At 45.0% G+C, this 12,808-nt stretch overlaps 1 protein-coding gene across 10 annotated transcripts in view; it reads left to right on the forward strand.

Annotated features, from left to right (window-relative positions):
* Positions 1 to 12,808, forward strand: part of Mbnl2 (muscleblind like splicing regulator 2) — a 146,989-nt gene that overhangs the window by 113,645 nt on the left and 20,536 nt on the right. For 3 of the 10 annotated variants that reach the window (XM_060391623.1, XM_060391615.1, XM_060391613.1), the window contains 3 exons: positions 1,505 to 1,558; positions 2,205 to 2,358; positions 8,795 to 8,830. In XM_060391623.1, coding sequence (XP_060247606.1) covers positions 1,505 to 1,558; positions 2,205 to 2,358; positions 8,795 to 8,830 — 244 coding nt within the window. Of the gene's footprint in view, positions 1 to 1,504; positions 1,559 to 2,204; positions 2,359 to 8,794; positions 8,831 to 10,126; positions 10,222 to 12,808 lie in introns of all 10 variants that reach the window. The other 7 variants (XM_060391616.1, XM_060391618.1, XM_060391620.1 and 4 more) reach the window with 7 other exon arrangements.

The raw sequence follows: 12,808 nt of genomic DNA on the forward strand, positions 1-12,808 counted from the left end.
GTGACCTTTAGCCAAACTGCCTTCCAGAACATTCTATTCCCTGCTGGCCATTCTCTGTCCACAGTTCTTTCCACTTTATTTTTTATTCTCCAAGTGCCATAGCTCCTAAACTATCTTCTCTCACATTTTTTTATCCTGAATCATTGAATGATGAGCAACCCTGCATTTGCCAAACAAAATATCATTAATTGTTCCCATCCTAAGGGCAAAGCAGCTCTCCCGAAGAACTTCAGAGTATGAATTCTATCAGACAAACCTTGGGGATTTACCTATTGTGTTAACCATAAAAGGGGGATATTTCATTGTTCCAATTTGCATTGAAACTGCTCCCTGGATCTCTTTATTTTCACAGAATTCTATCATAGAATTTTTCCACCTTTTAACAATTTACCAGAAAGAAGAAATTTTTTCATTGTGTCCATCCATATCCAATACTACCTTGGTTTTTTTAAATGAAACTATCTTCCCGAAAGTATGGTTGTAAGTTAAAGATAGTGTTTTCCTTGTCCGAAAGCAGCTCTCTGCTACTTTAGCTGCTCGTTCTAGCAAAAGTCACACTGTCATTAACCAGTTTGATCACTGATCATAGCTAAAAAGTACAAATAGTATCTATTACCAAAGAGAAACTACCTTAATACCCAAGGACTTGAAATGTCTTTTTAAAGGGTATTTTCTTAGTATAATCCGGTAAGTTGTTTGAAATAAATCGTAATTTCAAATGTAGTAGAGACAGAACGGATGATAAGTTGGTACTTGGAAATACAGAAGAGTAAAAGTGAAAAATTTGGAAAATTCCTATTTAAATTTAAATTGTACCAGGTTTGGGACATTAATCCACATGATAAGATCCACACTAGCAGAGTGAAGAAAAGAACTGAGACAATTACCCATGTGATTCAGCCAAAAAATAATGACCCCAAACCCAAACAGTTTTGCCTAAATAATCTTGTGTTTGAATATTTTTTGCCTGAATTTTTTTTGTCTCAGTTTGCCACTTCATTTTGTTAGGCTAATCTGAATTAAAATGTATCTACATGAAGAGTTTCAACTTGGGATATACTTGATCTCCTTGTTATTTTATATCTGGACTAACTTATCAGATGTTCTCAGCCCTACGGCCTTAAAAGTTCTGCATTTCCCCCGAAGCAATATAAAAAGTGCTTATGGTGTGTATGCAAGCTGCTATTTTAATTAACTTTCCTGAATTTCAAACATCTATATTTTACTCTCTTATATGCTTTTAACTAAGGTATAGTAGATGCATTTTTGCTTCAATACTAATTTAAGGTGTAATGTTCATTTCTTTAGAGAACATTTTTGTTGTTGTGCATGCCTAGTGTTTTGTATGTTGTATATTGCATTCAGAATATTTTTTTCCTTCTCACCTATCCACAATGCAATGCCGTTCCCATGATGCACCTCTGCTTGCTGTTTACCTGTATGTTAATTCGCTTGAATCCCATTGGCCCACTGCCATCATGTGCTCGCTGCCTGTTATTAAAAGACTCAGTCGACTGCCAAAGCACTGAAGCGACCTCTCGAAGCAACTGTAGACCTGGTACTTTGACCTTTCACCTTTCGCTTTGCATGTAGCTTTTCAGAGAACCAGCTGAGATTTGTATGTAAAATACTGGTTGCAGCCAATCATTATTATTAATTTTAAAATGGAGGAAATTCAATCAGGTGTTTAGTCATCTCATTTGCATAAGTAATCTGGGAAATAAAATAAATCTAACAAAATTTTAATACCTTTTCCAAAAGAGTGAAGCAAATTTAAATTATGTGGCTCAGAAAAATGCTCATTGTAATTCTTATTAACCTTTAAATTCAAGAATTTGTCATCAGTTAAAGAATAGATATTAATAATAACGCAAATGCTCTTTTCTTCCCCTTAGAATAGTTTAACCTGTTTTAAAAGCTGAAGCCATTTTTTTTCCGTTGTTGTTGCTTGGTAGTTTTTCTTTTCCTTAGTTGAGATGCTACTGTTTTGGGTTACAGAATTCATGCTTCCGCTCTCAATAACAAATTCTCACTCATTCGACATTGCCGCTGTTTAAATTAAGGTGCATGGCAGAGGCATCTCCTTAGCTGTCATTTTTAAAGAAAGAAAGAAAGAAAAGAATGTTGCAATTGATGATCTCTATGGACACGGAATGCACGTTTGCTTAAAGTTGGACACAGCCTGTGAAATTCTTCCCCTCTAGGCCTTTCCTCCTGGTGCCCTTCATCCTTTACCAAAGAGACAAGCACTTGAAAAAAGCAACGGTGCCAGCACAGTCTTCAGCCCCAGCGTCCTGCACTACCAGCAGGCCCTGACCAGTGCGCAGCTGCAGCAGCACGCGGCCTTCATTCCCACAGGTACGTGCCCTCGCTGTCCACGACTGTCCTGTGTCCTTCCGGTCCCGTGCTGTCTTCTCATTCTTTAAGCTGTTTGGTGGCATCTAGTTTGCATTTAGAAGGTGCAAATACAGCCTGGCCCACCACAGCCTTGGGCATAGGCCGCTGACCTGGCTTTAATGGCTAAAGGCAGTTAGCATTCTAAAGCCAAGTGTTTGGTGGGATTTAGCTTCAGAAACAGAGCAGCTAAAGCTGTGGGTCTCTTCTGTTCACAAAAGCCCTATAAAATAGTTTATGTAAGTAAGATTTTTCTATATGAGACCATTGAAATTTGTCCTTAACACTCAATGACCTAAAAATACAAATTCCAGTAAATACTAACCATGTCTCCCTGCTTGTATTCAGATCACTAAACAGTCTAAGGCTCTTCAAATTAAAGCAGCCCTCTACTCATAGTTTATATCCATTCTCTCTCTTTTCATCCTTCTCAACTTTCACCAAGTTCACACGTGTTTGGAGTGCTTGTTCTCCATTTCTGAGCCAATGAGTGATGAGAGGAGGGTTATCTCCCCTGGCCTACAGCTCACCGAGACGGCCTGTTACACAGGGTCTCACAGGCGAAGGGTCTCCCTGAGGTCCTTGTACCCTTGACTGTTTTACAAATGAGAAAACTGAGGCCCCGCAAAAAGGAGAAGTGACTTTCCAAGGTGGCACAGCTGACACAGATGCCAGGCTGGCGTTCCGACGCCTGGCCAGGTGGCATAGCATCACACCTCCCCTCTGGTCCCCACACAGAGACCACAGACCCCCCAAAACCAGATGAAAGTGCTTTTATTTTTTCAAAGTGGCCTGAAAAGTGGATTCAGGTGAAGAAAAGCCGTGTAACGCTCACCCACCCTAATCCCCTCCTGGCCACGTCTTACCCAGTTCAGTGATTATACACACAGCCACGTGCACACCCACACCACCCCACACATGCTCACCCGCACTTGACCAGTGTTGACCTGTTAGGACAGGTGGCCTACATCCCGTTGGGAAGGACATCCACTGAGCCTTTCCAAGTCCAAGTTCTTCGTCGCATGACAAGTCAACATAGTTACCAGTCTGTGTGGTTGGCTATATGAAGCTTAGAGTGCAGGGCACGTGAGCAGCTAGGACTGGGGCGGCTAGATTTATCCCCATAATACTCTTTGTACAAAACCTATAAATAAATAGTAACCTATGTGAGTTAGTATTTTAAATGAATCAGTAGCCTGTAAACTATATTTATTTTAGTAAAAATGCAGCATGCCAGAAAGTACCTGAGTTCTGAATCTATATTTAATATAGATTCACTTTCATTTTTTACCATAGTGCAGCCTTACTGGCATTCCATGCTCTTCTAGACTGGCCGTATTTGCGGCTGTAGCCCACCTGAGATAACCGTGCTTGCCAGGTGGCCGGCCCACCCCGAGGGGCTTGTTGTTAGGACCTCGTGGCCATTGTATATTTTGACAAGCGTGTTTCTGAAGACTGGGAAATTCCACACCACCGTCTCCTGGGCACACCGGTGAGACCTTTTACGGCAGGTGGCACCCTGCAGTCCAGTGAGGACTGGGGGGCCAGTTCATCTAAAGTGTCCCCACTCAGAGGTCACGAGAGGAGCCCCTAGGTGTTCCCGAGGAAAGCTGAGTAGCATAGCTTAAGCAGTGAGCTGATGCTGTGAATGAAACAGTGAGGATGAATAGTCCCTCTTAGCCGTGGCTGTGTGTGTCCGCCCTCTGCCGGATCCCCTAGGAACAGCTCAGCTGTGTGGGCAACCTTCCGTAGCCCGTGGAAACCAAAGGCCGGACTGAGGCCCAGCCAGTTATGGGACTCGCACGTGTTTATAGCATATTTGCTATATGCTGTAGAGATCACAGTGAATAACTGTGGGAATTTTGTGTACTGGAGTGGTATTTGAATTTCCAAGAAATTCCTCACATTTCTCTGAAAGGATGGAAGAGAAAACAATTTATTAAAATAAAATTAATACGAGTTCTCTCCCAATTAAAGCTATAGAACAAACCTCCATGATTGGGGCGGGCTTTGTTTGTTTGTTTCAGGATCTCTTTCTTATAAACCATGCTTCCAACTTTATTTCAGAAGTGACAATGGCCCTTCGAGGTCTGCCCTGGTTGTTTTTAAGCCTCTGCTGATCACATCCTGGCGTTCTTCAGTGGTTTTTATCACATGGTTAAGCCATTATTTTTAATGAAAAAAAAATTTAAATCTTTCTGTTAATGCTTTATATAAGCAGTTTTTTTTATACATATGGATCAAGGCATTTTTGTGTCCTCTTGGAGCATTGCCCTGCACTGGAAGGCCATTCATAGCAAAGCTTTGATACGTACTAAAATTCTCCCATTGACACAATATGAATTTGGATATTAGGAAATCTGCCTTCAGGCTGTAAAGACGTTAACGTAAAATGTCACACAGGATATTGGAGTCTCCTCCACAACCGTAGTGAGATAATTATCACCTTAGATGAGGTCCTAGCACATTCATAGTGGGTGGGATTTTTTCCTGTTTTGTTTCTCTCTCTACCTCTCTCTTTTGGAATAGGGGTTATTTTCACCAGGAAATTGTACATTGCCCTTGCTGTGGTAGGAAAGGGGTGAAGCTGTGCATGGTCTCAGAAACAGCAATGTAATAGGTGGCTTTCGGCATGCCTCTGCCCAGTTTATTCTGAGTTACTGTAAGTGTTCCTGTAGACAGTGTCGTTGCTCTTCAGGATGTCACAGTTCTGGCAAACAGTTATTTACATTTTGCAGATGGAAAAACTGAGGCTGTGTTTACACGTCAAAGTGACATGTAAAACTAAGAGAATTACCCAGACAACTCTGGCTCACAGAAACTGGAGATGAAACATCAGTGCAAATGTTTGAGAAGGCTTTATCCATAGCGTCAGATTCCTGGTGAGACGCCCCAACTGCTCAGAACAAAGGCAGGACAGCATCCTTCCTTGATTTTCCTTGAAATGCTTCATTACATTGGAGCTGCACGTAGAAGGTTCTAGGCCAGACCATTTTCCAGGAATGAGAAGCCATAAACATTTCATAAAGTTTTCACACTTGTAAAAGGTTTGTTCACATTCAGTGGAAACGGTCCGCCTAAATTCAAAACGCATGGGCACTCTTCAGTTCAGAGAGCATCCTTAAGATATGGTCTGCCTTGCGACCCACAATGAGAATATAAAGGGGACCAGAGCTGGGTAAAAGCTAGAGCCCATGGTACGAAGGATGAGCCAGGGCTTTGAGGTTGAGAGGCAGAGGCAAGGCGTTCATCTTCAGCAGATAGTGGCACAACAATGCAGAGCAGAAGGATTTGCCAATGAGCTTCAAAGAGGAGATGAGCATGCGTACTGGGCAGAGATGACCCAAGTGGGTTTGGAGAACAGAGCATCATTCCCTGCAGCAACAGCATCAAGTGCTCACGGGATCTGTGGGAGGAGCAGAGGGTGGCGAGGTGAAAAGTGGGGATGCAGCTTGCAGAGCCGAACCAGAATCCGGCTCCATATGTCACATGTTCAAATGACTTGGCCGGTAGAGAAAGGAGCCCAGTGAAGTGTGGTCAGGGGCTTCCCAATCCAGGACAAAAGCCAGAGTGTTCAAGCCCTGTGTGGCTGCCGGAGCTGGTTTTGATGGTTCGCACCCTTCGTATATTCACAAGTGTGACCCAGGAAGCCCTGGAGAAGGCCCATCCACTACAGAATAGCAATAAAGGGGATTCTCCAGAAGTGACTTCGAAGCCTGATGTGGGTAACCCTAATATGGGATATTAACAACTTTCAGGAACAAATTTCCCCCAAAGTACTTCTTACTGCGGGCTGGAACGTTGGCACCACTCAGGACTATCCTGAGGTGCCCTACACATCTAGCCAACAGGATCACTGCCTTTCTGCATTCATAGCAGAATGAGAAAGATGCTAAACACTCATATAAATAGGTTATTAAAAATTTAGAGTACAATAAATGAAAAAGCAAAAAGCTCAAATAATTAAATAGAAATTTAAATAGGACCTGACTTAGGTGGCAGGAGGAGGTGGGGAAATTAAGAACGAAATTATTTTCTGAAGAAGTGGCATGTCCTTTACCCTGTGAGATGAAAGAAGTGGCTGATGAGTCTCCTAGATGAGGAGGCTGGAGACGGCTGTGGGAAGCCCAGAAATAGATTAAAAGCATAGTGTGTTCAGTTGAAAGCAGTGAAGGCCCATCCGGATGGACCCGGGTACCAGCGAAGAGACTGCAGTGGGAGCCAGGGCCCGGAGGACAAGTGCCTCCATCCTCAAAGCAGCGGAAGCCAGCAAATCCTTCCCGGAAGTGGGGTGACTGCCAACAGAGTGGGGCCTGCAGTAGGAAGGAAGCAGGAAGGCCACACAGGATGCTGTTGTGCAGCGGACGTTAGAAATGACAGGACAGGAACCAGCAGAGCAGCAGGAGCAGCGGTAACCAGGCAGGTACTCAGCTGCTCTGGCTGGGCCTGCGTGCAGTATGAGGGGAATGGATCGCTTAACCATCAAGGCTGAAGCGCTGCGTGGGCAATGAGCTCTGCCAGGTGTTCCCAGATGTGGAGGACACGGTGTGGGAAAGAGCACAGCTTAGCATGTTTCTTTGGAGACCCTTGTGACACACACGTGGGGAGCCCAGGAGAGCAGTTAGATAAAAAGACCTGTGATCAGGTAGGGCACAAAATGTGGAAGGTGGAAGACCGGTAGCTTTGAAATGCCCAGGTTGACGTGCACATGGAAGACCCACAGAGCAGGAAAAAGAAAACAAATAAAGAGGACCCAGGGCAGGATGTAAAAACTCCAGCATATAGAGAGAGAGAATTCATCACAGACTTTTAGAAAAGTGTGGTGCATGTGATTGTGTGCGTGCGTGTGTGTGTGTGTGTGTGTGTGTGTGTGTGTGTGTGAATTCTAAGGAAGAAACTGGCTTAATATGCAAGGTGTAGGCAAGTGCAAAATGGCCCTGAAATTGTGTCCTGCCAATCTGGGCAAAATAGAGTGAAAATAAAACCAAACTGGAGAGGATTAAAGGACAGATGGGAGCAAGGGAGTGGAAAATGGAGGTGTAAGGAACTTTGCACACATTTATGAAAAGTCGAAAGACAGGGCTGGAGGACAAGATCGTGTTAGTTGCAGCAGATTTTGAAGCATGTGGGCACATATGTATGTGTCTCTGTGCGTGTGCAAAGCTGGATATGCTAGCACATCTCTGTTAAAGGAGCCAGTAGCAGCAGACTAGCCTTTTCCTAACTCAATAACGTCAGCCTGGTCAAAACTTATGTCAGGCAAGAAGTCCTTATCAGAGCGAATGAAGACACTTGGTTTCCAGAGTCCCACACAACATCTCAGTGCGTAGTTCTGAAACCTTCAACAGTTGCACTAGCACTCATTAAAAACACCAGTCTGACACCCACGTGACTCAGGGTTCCCAGAATCCTCCATTGCTTACTTTGCACTCTGAGGAACGGAACCAGCAGCAGCTACGCCCTCAGTACTCCCAACACATCTTTTCCGCCCCAACTCCATCATTGTCGCGGTCGGAATTTTGTGACATGCATATGTTACTAGGAGTACCACAGGTAGTATAGCTCCTGCCAGGGAGGCACTGAATCTTGTCCTCTCCTCCCGCACCCACTGGACACCAGTCGGAGACTTCCTAACTCCTCGATCTCTCGGAAGCTTCCTGGAGTGGCCATGATGGAATCTCTCGCTGGGCTCCTAGCTGGTCCCAGGTCTTCAGGATCACTTAGACTTCCCTGTTCCATGCTGCCCCTTTGTCACGGCGAGTCTCACAGCCAGGACAGGTTCCAGTCGTGTGTAGCCAGTCCTGCTCAGAAGCTTTCCTATGTTACAAGCATCCAAGACTCCCCTTTTTGGAGGACACGAGATCTTAATTCACTGTTCTTATTTTCACATTACTGTTGACACATTACGTTTCATCGCCACACAGACTTCTAACACCATGAGTGTAGTGCATTCTAGCAAGCACCAAATCTGACCTGAAGTTAGCATGGAGCCTTGCCCTTGACTCACTGCACACGACCTTGGAGGAGTTGCTGTGCCTCAGCTTTTTCATCTGTAAAATACCTACTCTCCCCCTGAAGGGGTTAACTGGTGATGTCTGTAAAATACTTTGAGTTCTTCAAAGGACACTGTGTGGGCCATCACATGTCATCCCTGTGGGAGTCATGGGGACCTAGAGTAGAAAGGGGAGAGTAATCAGAGAGTGGGGCTGGGAATCTTACTGGCTTACAGTAAGCTGAATATATCTGTGTCTATTCTGCGTGTGTGAATGGCCCTGAGAACTATAAACTAACCCTACTGATTTCTGGTTGTGCTTCGGTCTCACTTTGAATGTTAACTCTAAACCGCTAACCTGTTTCTTTCCCTTTATTCACTTTTTCCACCCCCATTGCATGACGTCAGGGTCAGTTTTGTGCATGACACCCGCTACCAGTATTGGTAGGTTTCAACCTTTTTTATTTGTCTTTTATATGATGTACAATGCCTTCACTGTTCGATGTTAATTTCAGAGACGGTAGAAAATGCTTTAGGAAGTAGATCTGAAGGCTTAATGGCTTTAGAGTTAATGTGTAAGCTGTGCTTGTGTATTTAAGAAAATGCTGGTTCTTAACGTGACCTCTTATGCTAGACCAGTCACTCCAGAGACATGAGCCCACAAGTGCAAGCGTGCTTTTCAATGGTTTGTGTTGTTTCTCTCTCTAGCTTATCTGGTTTAGCATGAGGCAAACAGGGCAGGCTAATTTCACCAATGTTTTAAAGTTTCATAGTGGTGTGCCTTTATCTCCTCTTTGCTGTGTGTTAGAGCCATCAGAGTTTCCCAGAAGTATTTATTTTTGGAAAACATTACACGTGGATGTATTTAAAAATCAAGTGTCTGAACATCCTTGCTTGATTATCTTTTTAGAGTGCTGTCCTATTTGTGATGGTTTGGGGTTTTTTGCTTCATTTTGGGGTTTTGTTTGATTGTTTGTTTTGTTTTTGTACCTCCACATTCCCTGAGATGGGAAATTTTAACAGTGGCGTCTTGTGTCACATTCAAGGCCTTGGTTCAGAAGTCTGTCTTCAGGACGTCCTATCTGTCTCACTTAGGAATTCAGAATGTAAATGTTGGCAGATAGATCCAGTTACTTCATAGTAACTGCTCTAGAATTTACACCAAGGCCGTTTTAGTGACTATTTAGCTCACTATTTAGTGACCACAGTGAAACACAGTCCACTGAAATTCTAATTTGCAGATATGATTCCAAATTTTAAAAAATATATTTTTTTCAGTTTAACTACAATTAATTCCAAAGTTCATCTTATCCTAAATTAGGCCTATTGAGCCTTTCTGTTTTAGAATTTATGATTAGTCTACTTTGTTTATCATTCAGCAGATATTACCTGTCATATTTTGAGAAACAGCCACAGTTACAGTCACGATATACTCTGAGTTGGGAATGGCTCTGTTGTTGAAAGCAAAATGTTTACAAATACATCGATCAAAGCAATGTGCTTTGGCCTTTCTGGGAATCACTGATTATGTTTGGAAACTTCCTTTAATTGTACTTGTAACGAGCGATTTTCCCTTTTTATTTCTCCCCCTTGCTTCCTTGCTTTGCACTGTGATTGCATGCCATCTGCTGGTTTAACCCGTGATGGCTTGCTGCTCTGGTATTCACCATGCCAAACCACTTCTATTACCATAACGCTACACCCTCCTGTTCATTGCTCCCATGGTTCCCCTCCTGAAAGTACCCATGATGCACAGCGCTACGTCCGCCACTGTCTCTGCAGCAACAACTCCTGCAACAAGTGTCCCCTTCGCAGCAACAGCCACAGCCAATCAGGTTTGCTCCTTTTAAAGCTTTCTTTCACGAATCCCGAACTCTAAATGAGTGCTGATATTTAAAAAAAAAATTCTCGGTGAGAATTTTTTTTTCATGTTTATCCATCAAATTTTATTTTTTTAATTAGTTTATAGCGAGCATTTGTGGGCAGGTTGCACTTATTTAGAGTTAACATTTACTGCAAATAATGATGTAGCTATGTTTTGTGTTGCACTGTTTGTTTTCGTACCTAATATTGTGTGATTAACCTGACGGGCTTCAGTCCCTCCTAGTACAGCACTGCTTACCCCGTGGTGTGCAAGTCACCCCCAAGAAATGGAGAACCTCCCCTGAGGGTGCTCCCAGCCAGCCCCCCTTGATTCGGCTCACTGTGTGGTGGGAGAATGAAAATCCTCCTCCCATACCCTAATGTCAAATGTGAGGTCTGGGTAATCGTTACCAACACCGACCTGGGTCACAGGTGCTGCTCCGGTTTCCACAGGACGATCTGGTGAGACCTGGCGTAAGAGCCAGCCTGGGGCACCAGTGTGCCAGTGTGGCTGGGCTCACCGTGCGGCTGGCTCGCCGAGGCTGGCCCGAACTGAATAGGAGTCCACTGTGTTGGCTTAATGCATGTGATGCTGGAATCACAGGGTTGAGCCTCAGTGGGGAGAGCCAGGACCCTGTGGTTCCAAGCTGACTGTGTCCCTGCCCAGCTACGCACACACACACACACACCTGCTGGCCACACGAGGGACGAGTGAGATGGTGACGTAGTCTCTCATCTCACCCAGAAAAACACCTCCACGCGGAGGCCCTCCCTTCATAGAATAATTTTGGTTTTTTTGTTTTATTTTGTGCTTTGTTTTGTTTTAAATAAACTCAACTGTGCTGAGAAAGGGTGAAATGGACTTAAAAATAAATAAATAAAGAGTCGGCTGCGGCTCCGGGAGGGGAGCGGGCAAGTAGGCGAAGCTGTGAGTTAGACACCGCGGGAGGCTGTGGAAGCTGGAAGGGCAGCTTCAGCCCTGGGCTCGCGCTGAAGGAGAGGGGACCCACAAGAGGGCTGAACAAACGCCTCACCCTACCGTGACCTCACAAAGCAGACTTGGGCGAGGCAGGGAGCAGGGCCAGTGCTCAGCAGAGACAGTTAAAGACAACGCTCACCGCACAAGTGCCGGCCTGCCCCCGCGCCCGGCTCCCAAGCCAGTATCAAAGAGCAGCAAATAAGTCCCTGAACTGGGAAGACTGGGTTTCTGCTTGTTGTTCGGTTGCTTGGCTCTGTGGTTTTAAGCAGGGATGGGAGGAAGGACAGAGCCCCTGCACCCCTGTAAAGAGGTTCAAAGGCCCCACTTGGCATAGGGCAGCTGACCGTCTGCTTTGTAAGTCTGAGTCCGGCCTCTGGAAACCAGGTTTATGTGAGTTTGATCCGGTTTATGATACAGAGTCCGTTCCCAGGGAAACAAGATCCTGCTGTCCTATAGGAGCCCCTGCCAGAGTGAGAGTCCACCTCTGCTTTACGTCACACTGAGCATCTCTGCCCTTAGACTAAGGAAGGAGGGGCAGGATGAAGAGCCTCTCTCCGGGGTAAATCCCTGCCTGCGTCACAGTGCCTTGCTGGTTTTCTGGCCTCCTGCTTCTCCAGGGCTGTTTGCAGGAAGAATTGAAGTGGGAAAAGCGTATTGAGGCTGACGTGGCTGTGCAAGGTGTGCGGACCAGCCAGAAGCTTGGGTACAGCCCTTTCAGGGTGTGGGAAAGGAACTGACACGTTTAGCTTTGATTTAATCCACAGGAGGGAAACTCGGGGAGACCTGAGTGGCTGCCCCAATCCTAGGTTCCTTCTGTGTCATGATTTGGTAGACGGTTGTTGCCCCGGGGCATCACGTTGATGGTAAAGAGAAATGGGGTGTCAGTCCTTACACACGGGGAAAGCACAGAAGAGCAGAGCGCTGCAGTTGAAGCTTTCAGGCGTGGGCTCTTCTTCATTTAGCTCAGTGAACTTCGAAGAGCCAAGAGTCTGCCAAAGAGCACTCGGTGCCCAGACTTGGGAGCTTGAGGTCAGGAAGGAGAAAGTGGGGAGTCCGCTGAGAAGGGCAGAGTTCACCGCGTGCCACGCGCCCCACTCTAGCTCAAGAGCCGTCTGTGTTTGTCACAAGTGCAGTAGTTTCAGAGTCTCATTTCCAGCACTGAGAACTTCATAGGCATTCCTAATTAGATGCAGGAGATGGGAAGGAGAAAGGGCGCTCACCAGAACTCCCAGGGCAGGCGCTCACCAGAACTCCGAGGGCACCCTTCCAGGGGCACTTTACACGAGCCCCACCCCAGGAACACCCGCCAGACAGCAGTACAGCTGAGTCACCCATAAAAGCTGCACAACCTCAGACTGGCAGTTTGAGAAAGACGGAATATAAATACATTCAGGAAAAAAATAAATACATAAGTACATTCAGAATTTCTTCTTAAAGAAATGGCTGCTTAGCTCTAGGAACAGATATGTAAACAAAAATATAGCAAGCAAATTTATTAAGTATTTCCTGGTTCAGTTAATATTTTTAATATCAGTATATTAAACTATACCTAATAATAATAATGTAAGCCCCTTACTCCA

This window comes from Meriones unguiculatus, chromosome 9 (assembly GCF_030254825.1).
Source record: "Meriones unguiculatus strain TT.TT164.6M chromosome 9, Bangor_MerUng_6.1, whole genome shotgun sequence".
Taxonomy (NCBI): Eukaryota; Metazoa; Chordata; class Mammalia; order Rodentia; family Muridae; genus Meriones; species Meriones unguiculatus.